Below are 16,050 nucleotides of genomic sequence, written 5' to 3' on the forward strand. Positions count from 1 at the left end.
CTTCAATCCGGCCACTGACCTCCCATCCTGCTACAGCCAATGACCCATCTCAGGCCTCCTCTGACTTGATCCATTACTGGCATTGGAGCGGTTGAGGACATCCCCTTTCCTTGAAATGTTTTGTCACTTGATTTCCAGGGCACTAGCCTTGGTTTCCCTCTTACTGACATTCCTTTGCAGTCTCCTCCCTTGGTTCCTTTTTATCCTACACATCTGAACATAGGAATATTCTGGGGCCCCAACCTTAAACTTTTCTTTTCACCAACTTACTCTCATCAGCCACCTCATCCGGTTCATAGTTTGACTACTTACACATAGGTTCCCAACTGAACCTCCTCCCTGAACCTTACACTCATTATCCAAGTGCCTGCTCAACATCTTTTCTTACATTTTAGTGGATAACTGGAAAAAAAAAAAAAAAAGTCCAGTATCAAAGTCCTAGATTTCCCTCATACATATCTACTCCTGCCACAGTTTTCCTCACCGCAGCACACAGGGGATTCTTTCTGTATTCTGCTTCCTATATCCTATCCACTTAAAAATTCTATCGGCTCTATTTTCAAAATGCTTGCCTTCAGGTTGGAAACCTGACCACTCCGTACCACCTGTGCTCCCATGTGAGCCCAAGTTGCTCATTTCTGAGCGGTCCCTAACTGGCCTCGCTGTTGTCTGTTCTCAGTCTAGCAGCCAGAAGGATGCTCCCTACTCCTCTGCTCTGAACTCTTCCAACAGCTTCTCATCTCAGAGTCAAGGCAAAAGTCTTTACGAGTGCATACAAGGGAGAACACCAGCTAGCTCCCTGATACCTTCTGATCATATCTCTTGTCTCTCTCCCTTTCTTATGCCTTGTGACCTTTTATGGCTTCCCTGTGGTTCCTCAAACACACCAGACATACCCTTGCCTCTGGACTGGTGCACAGCCTTGGTCTCTCGCTTCCTTCAGGTTTCTACCTAAATGGTGCTTACTCGAGCCTTCCTATTTAAAATCACAGTTTGTGGGACACCTGGGTGGCTTAGCGGTTGAACATCTGCCTTTGGCTTAGGGTGTGATCCTGGAGTTCCAGGATCAAGTCCCACATTGAGCTTTGTGCATGGAGCCTCTGCCTGTGTCCCTGGCACCTCTCTCTGTGTCTCTCATGAATAAATAAATAAAATATTTTAAAAATAAAATTACAGTTTGCTTCTGGCCTTCCCTATCCGCTTTATTTTTATTTTTCTCCATAACACCATATATTACATATCTTGCTTACTCACTTACTGTTCTCTCCCCTGCACTAGACCCTAAACTCCACAAGAACATGTAACTGATATGTGAGAAAAGAAACTGTGGTCCCTTCACCCACTGGTATATCCACAATGGCAATAAAAGTGGGTGTTTGAGGACATTTTTTTTTAATGCAGGAATTTTTTCTCTCCTAACCTATCAAGTCTTTATTTCAAAACAAATCCCAAACCCACAGATACTTTACTTTAAATGTATCTGTCATTTACTTTTAGCACCTAAGACAGCCCTGACTAAACTTATGTGGTATCATTTTTGTTTGCTGACTGTGAGTCAGGATGATGAATGGAAGAAAGATAAGTCATATTGGCTTCTAATGACTGCTTTGGTTAAACTGATTGAGTATCAATATTTATTTTCATAGACATTATAGTAGTTGGAAAACTGTTGTCCTGTCACAATTCTTCAATCTGTCATTTGCAATGTTTTAATTATGGAAATGCTAGCAGAATTCAAGATCTTTCACAATTTAAATCATTCAGTCTTTTATGTATGCTTTTAGCTCAGCTTTCCATTATTCACACCAGGGTAAAACAAACCGTGGTTTAGGTCTTAGGTTTTAAAATGCATTACATTCAAATGTATTACATACTTTTTTATTTTTTTTAAGATTTACTTATTTGAGAGAGTGAGAGAGCACAAGCAGGGGGAGTGGGAGAAGCAGGCTCCCTGTTGAGCAGACTCTGATGCAGGGCTCTATTCCGGGACCCTGGGATCATAACCTGAGGCAAAAGCATATGCTTAACTGACTGAGCCACCCCAGTGCCCCTCAAATGTATTACATACTTTTACACAAATTGCAACTAAATACATGTAGTTACCAGACTGATTTCTGTCTCATTGAGTACTTCTGCACATATTTTGGGTAAAATATCCCTTTGAGAAATATAATGATCTCTTCTTAGAAAATTGTATATATATGCTCATAAATTCAAATTCTTAACTATAATGTCCTGTGATTCAATTTCCCTTAAAGCCTAAGGACATGACCTTAGGCTAAGGGTCAAATTAATTAAAAATTACAACCTAAAATAGAATCTAATAGAAGTCAGAACAACCACATTCTATATATCTGATGTTATTCTGGTTGCATCTGCTTGGTGTTGAAGTGGAATTCATGCTGTATTCTTTTGCTCTCCATACAAGTAACTTCATCTTATACCCAGATATCTGCATACAGAATATGAAAATAAAGTACCTGAATTAGAATTAGAAGAAATCAAATGCTACCTTATTTTCCAAATATCACATAAGAAAAGTTTACATATATTCAATATATTTTTATGATTGAAACTTTTATTTTTAGCCAACAAACACTTAATTTTTCCCTCTACTAAGAGGAAAATAAACAAGCCAAAGGAACTTAATTTGACATATGTAATTCTTTTCATCTTGGGGCACCTTGAGTGTCTGCCTTTGGCTCAGGTCGTGATCCTGGGGGTCCTGGGATTGAGTCCTGCATCAGGCTCCCTGCAGGAAGCCTGCTTCTTCCTCTGCCTAAGTCTCTGCCTCTGTGTGTGTGTGTGTGTGTGTATGTGTCTTTCATGAATAAATAATAAAATAAAATCTTTAAAAAAATTGTTTTCATCTTGCTGGTTGTCCAAGTATTTATACTATAATAAGACTATATTGTATTGTATTGTTTAGACTATAATAGAAGAGTTTGTTACTAAGCAAATAGACGAAAAAATTGACAGAGTCTGCAAAATGAGAAGCTAATTAGCAAATTAACAACACTGACCTGCAGCTGCATCTGCAAGTTCTGAGAGAGGCACGGTCTGTGACATTCTCTGACTCTTCAAAAATGAAAAGAAATGTCTCCATAGTGCACTGGCAACTGCAGCAAGGTGGCGCTCTTTAGCCGATAATGAAGACTGCACAATTAGGTCCACATTCTCCTTTTGAAGTTCCTGACACAATTGTTGATGCATATTCCTAAAGAGAAATAAAAATATAGCTAACATCCAACAAATGCTTATAAAAATCTTCTTCAAATACATTTTGGGCTTTTAACATTTATATCATATGAAAACTGAAAGACCGTTTTATATAATTAAAACCTTTATGCCAAGACATTATGCATTTCTGGTTATTTGATGGATGAATGATGGCATATTAAGCACCATAAAGTTAATGTTAATTACTAATGTCAACCATTAATTATATGCTTTTTAATATGTCAGATCCAAATGAGAAACAGGCAGCTTCAGAATGAAGGTCTGCATTTTGCAACTCACTATGACAAGTGATTTTACTTACAATGTAGACATGAAAACAATTTTTTAAATCATTTTCTTCCGAGAGCTTTAGGACATGGATGTACCAAGTGGAAAATAAGTACATCTAGCTTGCTTATGTGTGGCATTTTAAATTACAATATTTTCCTACAAAAAACTCTGCCACATAACAATCTTGGTACTTTGTTCTAAAAAGATCCACAATCATTTTCATATAGCTGGTAATAATACACAATAAAAAGATACTGTTCTCTATAAAATAGTAAAACATGAATTCAATACTGCCTAAAATTTTGATTCATCATTTACTTATTTGCTTAATTCAATTAAAAATTTAGACATTTCTTGCAAATCAAAACTACAATAAGATATCACCTCACACCTGGGAGAATGGCTAAAATCAACAACACGAAACCACAAGTTCTGGCAAGGATGTGGAGAAAAAGGAACCCTCTTGATCTGATGGTGGGAATGCAAATTGGTACAGCCACTGTAGAAAACAGTATGGAGGTTCTTCAAAAAATCAAAAATAGAACTACCTTAGGATCTAGCAATTGCACCACTGCATATTTACCTAAAGAATAAAAGAACGCTAATTCAAAGGGATACATGCACCCCTGTGTTTACAGAATTATTTATAATAGCTAAGATATGGAAATAGGCCAAGTGTCCATTGATTGATGAATGGATAAAGATATATATACTGTATCGTGTGTGTGTGTGTGTATACACACACACATATATATATGATGGAATATTATTCCGCCATAAAAAAAGAATGAAATCTTTCCATTTGCAACAACACGTGCAATGACACGGATGAAACTAGAGTATAACGCTAATAAGCAAAATAAGTCAGGGAACATCATGATTTCACTTATATGTGGAATTTAAGAAACAAGGAAAAAAACAGAGGGAGCCAAATCAAGAAACAGACTCTTAACTGTTAAACTGGGAGGGGAATGGGTTAAACTGGGGATGGGGATTAAGGAGTGCACTTGTGATGAGCACTGGGTGTTGCATGGAAGTGTTGAATCACTATATTGTTTACCTGAAACTAATGAATACACTGTATATTAACTAACTGAAATTAAAATAAAAACTTAAAAAACAGAAAATTTAAGAGATTTTTGTAGTGATAGAGAATAGAAGGAATTTTTGCAATATCCCCGGCCACTAATAATTAAATTAAAGACAATTAAAGACAAAGCAGTAAAAAATAACCGACAGAGTGAGGAAGACTTCCTCTGATAGTAGTATTCCATTAAGAAAAATAGTAATTTTAAAAAAGAAATATTACATTAATTCTAACATTCTTGATGTTTTCAGTTAGTTAGGAACTAACTTATTAGCACATGTATCTCAAGCAATTCCACTGAAAGATCAAACTAGATCCAAGACCACATTTTAGTACTTTTCACGTAACTACACAGAAATAAGTAAAAACTGTAGATTCTATAACATTAGGACATTGTGCCCCATGACACTAGAATTCTTGGATAATCATGAGGTACTACTTAATGCTCCTTGAAGTACTGAAAAAAAAAAAAAAGTATACAAATGCCTGGGGAAAGAAGATCATAGCAAGCAATTCTCATAAAAAGTTAACCAAATATATCCTCTCTTGTAAAAACCTACCTGAGATGCTTTCAACTTGAACTACTGGATAGAGAACAATTTCAGGTCCTTTGGCTTGGAATAAGTTGAATATCAAACCACTAAAATCCATTTGGCGCCTAACTTAATTGCTGACATCAACATAGAGAGTATACAACCACATATCAATACACTGGAGTCCAAGCAAAATAATACCACCACTGGCAAACCTATTTATAGCTTTTTCAAAGTACACTGTTTTCAAAGAATAATAAATACCTTACTGTACTTGGGTAGGATGTATTGTGCTCACGATTTCTACATAAGTAAGCCATTTCTTCACTACCTAAACTCTATTCCCTAGGGAGGGCTATCATTTCTGATCATCTTCTTTGTGCTAGAAATTCTTTAATTAAAAATCTGAACAATTCTATGAGATAGATATCAGTAATCGTCTTTATAAATGATGAAGCTGATAGAAAGTTAAATATACCCAAAGGTTACATGGCTAAGAAGGGTAGGCTCTATAATCTGATCTTAAAACTGACTCTGAAGCCTGTACTTTCTTCTTACACACTAAGACACGCACACTTTAAACTGACCAATTTTCTTCTCCTCGCTGGGTTGAAGAAATTTCAGTAGGCCTAAGAAAAAAGAGCTAGAAAAGCCACATGTAGCTTTGCCTTGTGAAGAGGCAGGGGCAACACTACAATTCTCTATTAGGAAAAACCACAAGAGATACCAAGAAAAATGCATTCAAGGCAATACTGAAAAAGGCCAACAAATCTGAACCACTTTTGACCTCTCTAGACTGAAATGTTGAGGTATCAAGGGGTATTTGCTACGACTTACTATATCCCTTATATCAGAGACCTGATTCAGAGGTTTGAAAAAAACAAACCGCTAGGTTAAAAGGTTAAATTTAGAGATTACATCCTCCAAGATAAGAGTTAACACAACAAAAAGAAGTTCCAATTAAGTGTAAGACATTGACCCAAAATCAGACTTGTTTTAGAAATGTGCATGTACTTTCCATTTTGGTTCCAAAGAAGCTATATATTCTGGGAATATGCAAAACACTTTCTGCTTGATGGTTTAAATGTTCAAGCAATATCAGTTTGAAAAAAAAAATCAGTTTGAATAAGAATGATAATTTGAGAAGGGAGACAGAACGTAAAGACTGCTAACTCTGGGAAACGAACTAGGGGTGGTAGAAGGGGAGGAGGGCGGGGGGTGGGAGTGAATGGGTGACGGGCACTGGGGGTTATTCTGTATGTTAGTAAATTGAACACCAATAAAAAATAAATTAAAAAAAAAAGAATGATAATTTGCTATTTTACCACAAAACAAAGTTGTTTAGGACCTTATAATAATTTATATAAACATGAACAAATCAGAGAGGGACAGATGCAGGAAATGTCAAGGACATACTATTGTAATAGGAGTCTGAGGGAGAATTCAATTTCTGTACTATAGCCAAACAATTAGAAATACCCCTTGTAGTCACAGGTGATTTTTTTTTTTTTTAATTACACTTTCTGGATGAGAAAACGAACTACACAAATACCACAGAAAAATAAATTACATTACATGTGACTGCATGTCTGCTGAAGGTACATTTACAAAAACGCAAATATTGAGAGAAGTTCACTACAGGTAACGAAGTAAATAAAACACAAAACATATATGAAGTCTATAAAGAATGTTATATAACAGAGTTTTAGATATCATGGCTATTTTATGAAATATTTTCTACCTTCTTTTGACAAATAGCAAAAAAGCCTGAAAATAAATTTATTGCATAGAAAGTAAAATATAACTTCGGGTCAAAACCAAAAAGAAGTATCGCAATAGTTATAGAACCTCCCAACTTGGCAAATTTTTTTTTTTTGCAAATGTTTTGAGTAGAGACAAACGTAACATGGGTTAGTATTATTTTGGAAATACACACATGGGGAAATATACATGCTTAAGCATCCCACTTACATTCTAAAAGATTCAATATAGTATAGTAGAAAATAAAATTTGAAGGCAGCCCGGGTGGCTCAGCGGTTTAGTGCCGCCTTCAGCTCAGGGCCTGATCCTGGAGTCCTGGGATGGAGTCCCACTTCAGGCTCTCTGCATGGAGCCTGCTTCTCCCTCTGCCTGTGTCTCTGCCTCTCTCTCTGTGTGTCTCTCATTAATAAGTTAATAAATATTTAAAAAATAAAATAAAATAAAATTTGAACATCAAGTTATTCCAATTGTAGCTTTCATAGAAACAAAAGCAACACCCAGCACTCACTGGTATTTACCAAGTGCCAAGAATCACATTAAGTGTTTTATAAGTATCATTTCCTACCTTAAGAATTAGGTACAGTTATTATTATAATCTATAAATGGGGAAACTAAGGCAAAAGTAGTAACACGTTGGGTAACAGCTGGTTATTAGCAAAACTACTCAGAGCTGTGTGAACTTGAAAAAAAGCAAGTAACCTCCCAATTTTTATTTAAGAGTCAAGAAGAGGAACAATCACTTGCTTTATCCACAGTTAGGTTTATTTGTAAGGATCACATGAAATAAGATCCTCAAAAATGTTTAGAAACCCAACACTGCACCATGTAAATACTCAAATTTTACATACCTAATTATCCAGGTCTTCTTAGGCTTTTAACTTAGCTCTGGTATCCTGCCTTCTTTGGCTTACTTCATTATGTTCAAGCACTTTCCTGATTCCAATGTCCTACTGCTCTTTTGTGCCATTTTCCAAAATCTGTTTTCCTGTTTTTATCTTTCTACTACTTCTTGCTGTGATTTCACACAGTCACTTATCCATCACAGCCCCCAGGTTCCCAGCCCTACACAGTCATGCAAATACATTGAGGCATCTATCCCACAAGAAACAGCGGCTTGCACCTGAACTGCTGCTGCCAACCTGGTCTCTGCAACCCGTTCCTTCCTAATACCTTAGGCAGACTTCTGGGAACACTTCCTGGACTACTCTATAAGGTTTTACTTCTAATCTTCCCTTCCTCTTGTTCTTACTGTAAGTGATAATTACAGAACAAGGTATGACATCCTGTACATCGCTTTCCTAGTAGTCATTATTGCATATGTAGTATTCCTAATATATTATGCTTCAAAATTTAAAGAAAATTTGTCTGGTGATGGATCTTGAAACCACAGAAAAAGCATAATACAATAATAAATGCAACTGATAAGAGCTAATAGCAAGGGATTAACAAAGATTAATAACTGAATTTCTTTTTTAGTTCTATTCCTAACCTGGCAACTTTCTTTAATCAGTATTAGTGAAAAATAAAATGGTAGGTCCTGAGTTAAAAAGTTGTTTCTAAACCACTACAGGTAATTATTCCAAGTATCTGATTTAACTAACAGGAGACTAGATGGGAATCAGATTATTCTATGACCATTTTTAGTTTCAGTTAAACTCGCTAAAAAACCTTGGGTATCTTTGATCCTCTTATCATTCTTGTTTTCCTCTAAAAAACAGGCTATAATCTGCTTTACTACCCAGAAATAATATAACAATCGAAGTAATGACCTTACCAGAAGAAAATCCCTATGTTTTAAAGGTGGAAGTTATCCTAAAAATCATCTAATCCAATCTTATCTTCGTAAATTAAGAAAAAAAAAATTATATATATATATACATACAGCCTTCTGCTACAAAGAGACTTTTGCAAAGCCTCACTGTGAGAGAATGGTAGCTTGAGTGTTGACCCCCCAATTCTGTATTCCCCAGTCATCAGGGAGAGGCAATTAGTAAGAAACCAGGCTGGCAAGCAGCAGCCTAGGTATGTATGCCTTGCAGTGCTTCCCTGTAATAGTTCAATGTATTTCTGTGTAAGTGGAAGAGTGGTGAATAGATGGTGATGACTAAGTGAATATGTGAGAACAAGGCTGTTCTGACTATTGACGGACTGTGACAAATAGAGCAGCACTGGTGATGATGCTTCCAGACACATATAATAATGCATTAATTAAGACTAAATAGCCTTCTCAAGATGTAAGGAAAACTGTCCAAATGCACACTTGTCCAGGAGAGAGAAGACTAGATTGTGACCCCAGAAAACTTCTGAGACTTAGTTTTTCATCTGTTAAATGGAAATAATGCTCTATTATTCTCCATGGAACTGTTAAAACTATCAAGTCATATGACTTAGGTAAGGCAAGATAATATGTATTTTAGTCACATTTCTACTGCTTCTAAATCCTAATAACCATGTTCATGATGCAGTATTGCATTACCTAGGAAAGCATGGACTTTAGAGACAGACAGAGTATAAAGCCTACTCTGTCAATTACTAGTTATGTGGCCATTTCCTCATCCGTCCCAAGAATTCTTAGTAAGACACTTCCATAAATGGCCAACAAGAATCGAAGATTGTCTATGGAGAATATATATGCCAGCCTTATTCTGTTTTGGCCTTTACTAACTAATTTAATCCTATAGATACTATTATTATCTCCATTTTAAATATGAGAAATCTAAGTACAGAAAGGACAAATAATTTAACAGGTCATACTGTTAGTAAGCAGCAGAGTTAGAATTTGAACACAGGCTCTCTAACATCCATGCAACTATGTTACAACTACCTTAAATATCATTTTGCTATCCATATAAATAGGACATGTTTCAAATGTCATACTGTTACATTCACTGATTCATATGCTAAGTTCCTAAAAAAGGTAGTTACAAACTAGTATAACACCCAATCCCAGGTGGCAAACCAGTTGCACCCACATTAAAGGCTTGACACTTCTGGGGAAGTGCAGGTCATTCTATAAGGATCCCAAAAGTCAACAAATATGTCATAACTTAAAAAATTTCCTGTGGCCCATAATTAATTACTTCACAAGACTAGGAAAGAGAAGAAACAGGAATCCAGTGCTGAGTCTGGCAAACCAAGCATGCTCATAACAATGTTGCCTTGTGGTTTTACAGAATAACATTGGTAACATACTTAAAATCTGAGTTGCTTGCCCCTATGTGCAAAATATGGTATGGCATGAAAACATGCCAATAAAACGTGTTTTTTTTAGGAATTACTTGTATAATTTTATTACTCACATTTATAAATAATCATGGGTCTCAAGTCAGTTAAGTTTTCCAGTGTTATTTCACTTCATTTTATTGCATACCAATAAAAAGATCTACCTTGATAGTTCTCAATCTTGACCATCATCAAAATGATCTGTAGAGCTTTCTAAAATTACTAACGTCCTACTTTTACTAAAGATCTTCCTGCATCTTCAAAGTTTGGGACCTAAATACATTATTTGCTTTAAAATTCTGACTCAGGAGGTCTGGGGAGGGGCCAGAGAGTTTATATTTCTATTATAAGGTAGATGCTGCCAGCCCTGGACCACACCTTAAGCTCTCATCTTCCTCATTTTCCTGGTCTATAAAATGGGGGCAATAATAGTACCTACAGGACTAAATTAATTACAATCAAATACTTAGAACAGGACTGATACATATATTTAATAAAGTCTTTTTTCTTTTGCTCAACAATAAAAGTTACTTCATTTATTGTATATGTCCTATTTAATTCTTGTACCAGATAAGGATATGGCTATGCAACTAGTAACCCATGGACCACACTGAGTAGCAAGACGATATGTAATTCTGTACTAGAAAAGGGTTAAAAACCATTCCTCTACTCTCTAGTCAGAAAAAAACCTGTAGGTTTTATTCCAGCTCAGAGAAAAAGATCATTGAGGGCAACAGAAGAAAATGGGCATGGAAATGATTCTCCAAGACCAGGTTGAGAACTGAGTATGTGAAAAGGAGTAGAGTAAAAGTACAAAGGTATACAAAATCCACTCATTTATTCTCTAATTCCACATGTACTGTGTATGTCCTAGGCAGTATGGATACAAAGTTTATTACAGAGTCTCTTCCTTTCTGCCTTTCATTCTATTTGAATGAGAGATATATAATGAAAGGAACATTATGTGTTAACATTTTAGGTTGTGGTAAGCTTTATAGATAAAATGTAATCAAGGTATAGAGATGATGATTGATGGGAATTAATATTTCAACTAGGATGATAAGGAGACATCTACTGAGAGGGTGACATTTGAATAAAAACCTAAGCAAGTAAGGGAGGGAACCACATGGATTTACAGAGGGAACGTGTTTTAGGGAGAAGAAATACCAAATGCAAATGTGCCAAGGTTGGCAGTTCCATAGGCTCAAGGAAAAACAATTAGGGAGCTAGTTGGCTGCAGCACAATGGGTGATGGAAGGAACAGCAGATGAATTCAAAGAGATAACTGGGTTCCAGATTTTGTAGGGCTTTGTAAGCCATGGTAAGGAAGTTGGATAAAATCAAGGTGAGTAACTACACCAAAGCAGAAGAGTAACATAATGTACATCTTTAAAAGAAAACAAAAGAAAATGTGTTTGGGAAAAGAAAGAAAAAGTAGCCATTCTATCATGGAAAATTTTTATAGTGACATTAGAAGGCAATACATTTAAGAATGGGAAATATGGCCACATTTGTTCATTCACATGCTTTCTTCATTCACTTCACAAAAACTTACTCAGCACCAATCACTTGCATCTGATGCCAGGAATACAAAAACAATTAAGGCAGATTCTGCTGTTAAAACAAACAAACAAACAAAAAAAAAAACAAAAAATAATTTAAAAAAAAATCAAGGTTTCATTTTAAAGGTAGTAAAGAACCACTGAAGGATTCTGAACTGAGGAATAGCATAATGAAAACAGTGCTTTGGGAAAGATTAATCTGGTAATGGCAAACAGAATGGGTTAGAATAAGAACTGACTAGAGACCGGAGAGACCAATTATGCAGCCTCTGTAAATATCTAGGTATGAGCTAATATGCAATTTGAGCTACTTATGAAAGGAAAAGAAAGCTCACAGTAATTATTTGGCATGTTGTGAGGGAGAGGAAGGTGCAGCTTTTTTTGTTTTGTTTTGTTTTGCTAAGTTTTTGGGGAGGGAAACTTTGCCTGGTAGTTCAGCTCATTTTACTGAACATTTTAGTATCTATTAATTACGTGAGGTACTACATTAGATGCTATCAAATATGGCCCTTGCTCTCAAAGAATATACAATCAAGTGGTGAGAAAGAGGTATGTACAGAGTATTGTAATGCACAAAGGAACATCTGGTCCACGTGGGGGTTTGCCGAAGACTTCTTGGAGTAGAAATGCCATTATAAGGTCATGGAAGTTGTGTCAGGCAATGAAAAAATAATACAAAAAAGTTTCAAAAAATTGAAATGATATGAGTAAATCATAGTGACATGATATTGCATGGTGTATGAGACAACTCACAAACAATTTAGTATTACCAGAAGATTAAAGGTCAAGGAGCAGAACGATGGAAAAATGAAGCTAGAGTATTGATGGAGACCAGGTCAAGAAGGGCCATGCCCTCTAAAAAGTTAGACCTACAAGTGAATTCTTTAAAGGAGAGAGAATCAACAGAGACCAAACCAATACCCAACATTTATCTGCCCAATTGTTTGTTTCCAATATACCTAGAGCTTATAAGGACTACCCCATTTACTTATAAACAGCCTGTGTAAATACACAAAGCTAATGTTATAATGCTATTCATCTTTGAAATATTTTCATTAAAAAGAACCCAGACTGGTAAGTATGAGCATACATGACTTGGTACATATACAAATATATATAATTCATCACAATAAACTATAAAAATGTATCTTTTGCACATGCTTAAATGTTTTTATGCTCCCATCTAATAAAAGTGAGCACAGGAGAACAACCTGAGCATGTCTGACTTATAAACATTAACACTGTTAGCACAGCATAGTGCAAATGCTCTTAGCAAATGGGTGCTCGACTGCACTACCCTAAGTGGAATATATTTACTTTGCTCTGGAGTCTGCTTCTGCCATTTATTCTGTGTTTTGGAGAAGCATTTAACCTATAATCAACAAGTAATAGTCTTAAACTTAACACAAAGAATCAAGGAAAAAGTATTATGCTAGATATTAAGATTTAAGCTTTATAGCACCTTAAGATGCCTTCAAGGAAATTGTGGAGGGTAGTGACCACATCAAGGTTTGGTTGAAATTTTTTGACATTTTAACTAAAATAAACCAGAGGCATAAGGATGCCATGACTTAAGGATTTCTAAAGAGACAAGAAAGCAATCACCACCTGACCATGGCAACTCATTTCAAAGGGATGTTACAATAACCTTGTACTGCTTCTGTTCAGTTAGGGCCCTCATTTCCAGGAACACATCCTCTAAATTCAATACCAGGTATGTGGGTCCAAGAAATGGATGAAAGCAAGAGACGGAGAGATTATGGGTTCAATAAAAAACTAGTCCGTTTCTAAGTTTGCCTGCTACCAGAATATCATCTGAGTAAGATCATGAGTTATGATCCAGGATCTTTTGTCTTTGATGTTAAAGGCACTGAGAGGTGAGATCATCCCTTGTAAGAATTCTCACAATAAAATATACACATCTTTAATAAAATACCTAAAGCTGTCATACTGTTCTTTGGGGATTTTAAATACAATTCTCTTCCTCTTTAACTGTAAACAGACAGGTATAATAGCAATCATACATGCACAGATCTTTATCTAAAATGGTGAGTTATGTATAGAATTCTCATACAAGAAAAAGGAGGGAGGGAAAACCCCTTAGGAACTGGTGGCTAAAAAAAGAAAATCAGAGTACAAATAGTTACTTGTAATATTGGTAGGCAATGGTATAAACAAAATGTTTATGGAAAATGCCTTCATTTTGGAACAGAAATCACTAATCTATCAAACTTAGCAACACCAGAGCCAATAATATCTGGTGATATTAAACACACGTAACAATCTTTCATCTTCTTTCTCCTCTTGTATGTACCATCTCTGTTCCACTGCCCTTGTGCTATTCCATCATATACTGAATACTGATGCAGTTTTAAAACACGGCCACAAATTCTTTGGCACTCCTAAGATCTGGGAGATCTGTGACTGCTTTGACTGACAAGAATGTAGCAGATATGACACTATGTTACTCCAAGGTTTGTTAATAAAAGGCCATGATGTTTCTGCTTTGTTTGCTGGGAAAACAGTCTTGGAGCCCTGAAATGCCATGCATGAAGTACAGTTGCCTTGAGAACACTCTTTGGAGAGGCCATAGGTAGCACCTGAGTCAATAGTCCTAAGTAGGCCTGCCCTTCAACCATACTAGCTCAGACACTAAACATGTTAGTGAAGAAGTCATTGGGAACTGGATCTTACAGCTTCAGAACAGCCCTTTGCCTTTTGTATTACCCCCAGAAAGAATCATCCTAGCTGAAGCCCCAGACAAGGTGGAGCAGAGAAGAGGTGTCCTTGGCTTTCCAAATTTCTCACCTACAGAATCTGTGATCATAATAAAAGGGTTGTTGCAGTGTTCCATGCCACTATATTTTGGCATGGTCTAGTATGCTCTAAAGAACAGGTGTCCACTATATATGAAGGAATTCGGGATTCAAAGATGAAAAGATATAGACCTGACCTCAAGGAATGCACACATGGGGAAGGGGAAACAAAGATTTCTTTTTATTAAAAGTATAACCAAGCGGTGGTATCTGTAAAAGTGCCAACACCAGATTTAAGATCAAATAGCTTCTTTTTACCCTCCTAAGAACCATCTGCAATAATCTCAGAAATTCTAGACTTGGTTAGGACAAATGAGTTACAGGTATAAGGGTCAACCAAAGAAAAGCTACTTCATTTTTCCACCTGTCCAGTACAGAACATCTATATCAAGCCTGCACTGAGATATTTTATATTACCATATTTACTCTTGATACATTTTATTCAGTTCTGTTCCTTTCACATTTCATTAATAATTGACAGCTCTTTTTTTGAACTGAGTTTCATTTTAATTTTCTCTAGATATAGGGTAGTATGTTTGCAAGCCTATGGAGACCATCTTTAAAAGCTAATTAATCAAACCATCTTCCAAAAAGTAGCCTCTCACCATCTCAGCAGTCTTTGCTGAAAACAACAGTAGGACAGTCAGCTCTATTCTCTTGCTATAGCTGGAATCATGATATCACATCTGATGACATGTTTAGTTGCTATTTAGGGGAATGTGGTTATGCCTCAAAAGAGTTTGATCATTTTATTAAAGGTACAGAAGGACCCAAACATTTTTGAGGTCAGATGTTCCACAACAAGTAAGCTGGAGCCTAAATTCCATTTGTGAGCACTTTTTCCTAATTGGTGGTAATAAATTCCTAAAAAGAAAGGGTCTAATGGTAATGTTGACTGATTCTTAACTACATTAACCCAAATGTTCCTGTCACAGTGAAATTTGCTCTATAATTTACTTTAATGGACTAGGTGTATCAATAAATATTGAAAATGTCCTGTCTCTTCTATTCCCTTCCATTTAAATCAAATCCAACTCTATGTCAACAGATTATACCACTGTATAATTACAATAGCTAATGCATTGGGAAAAGTAGTGTTCTTTGATAAATAATTTCTCTAAAACCTCTTAAGCATTCTGCATCCTCAATATTTCTCTTACACTCAAGAAATGCAGTAAATTACACAACCAGACACTACTGACCACTGCCAATTGTGATAATGGACCTAAAAACCTCATCATCAGCTCCAATAATGACTGTGTTTTCAGATTTCAAAATTCAGTCAAGCAAGAGAATCAAAAAGTATCTAGGGATGTTTTAGGAAGAATTTGCTTCTTTAAAATATAAGCAAACTCTACAAGAAATACTAGCTTAGTCACCATTTAATATAATGCTAGGCTTGGGATATATAAGCCTTAGAAGTCTTATAAACTCCTTGAAATTACATGTGAAGTTTTGTGTATACATAACTGTATTTGCATTTATGGCGAGAGACTATAGCTTTCATGAATCTCAAAAGGGTCTGCCTCAGCTGAATGAAATCTACTAATAGGTCTCAT

The 16,050-nt window shown here is 35.9% G+C and overlaps 1 protein-coding gene across 4 annotated transcripts in view; it reads right to left on the reverse strand.

The window, feature by feature from the left end:
* Positions 1-16,050, reverse strand: part of MMS22L (MMS22 like, DNA repair protein) — a 129,234-nt gene that overhangs the window by 39,546 nt on the left and 73,638 nt on the right. For all 4 annotated transcript variants that reach the window (XR_005368040.1, XM_038554766.1, XM_038554764.1 and 1 more), the window contains exon 15: positions 3,024-3,217. Coding sequence is in view for 3 of the 4 variants with exons in the window: in XM_038554766.1 (XP_038410694.1) it covers positions 3,024-3,217 (194 nt within the window). In the remaining variant the exon portion in view is untranslated. The remainder of the gene's footprint in view (positions 1-3,023; positions 3,218-16,050) is intronic.

Source organism: Canis lupus, chromosome 12 (assembly GCF_011100685.1).
Source record: "Canis lupus familiaris isolate Mischka breed German Shepherd chromosome 12, alternate assembly UU_Cfam_GSD_1.0, whole genome shotgun sequence".
Lineage (NCBI taxonomy): Eukaryota > Metazoa > Chordata > Mammalia > Carnivora > Canidae > Canis > Canis lupus.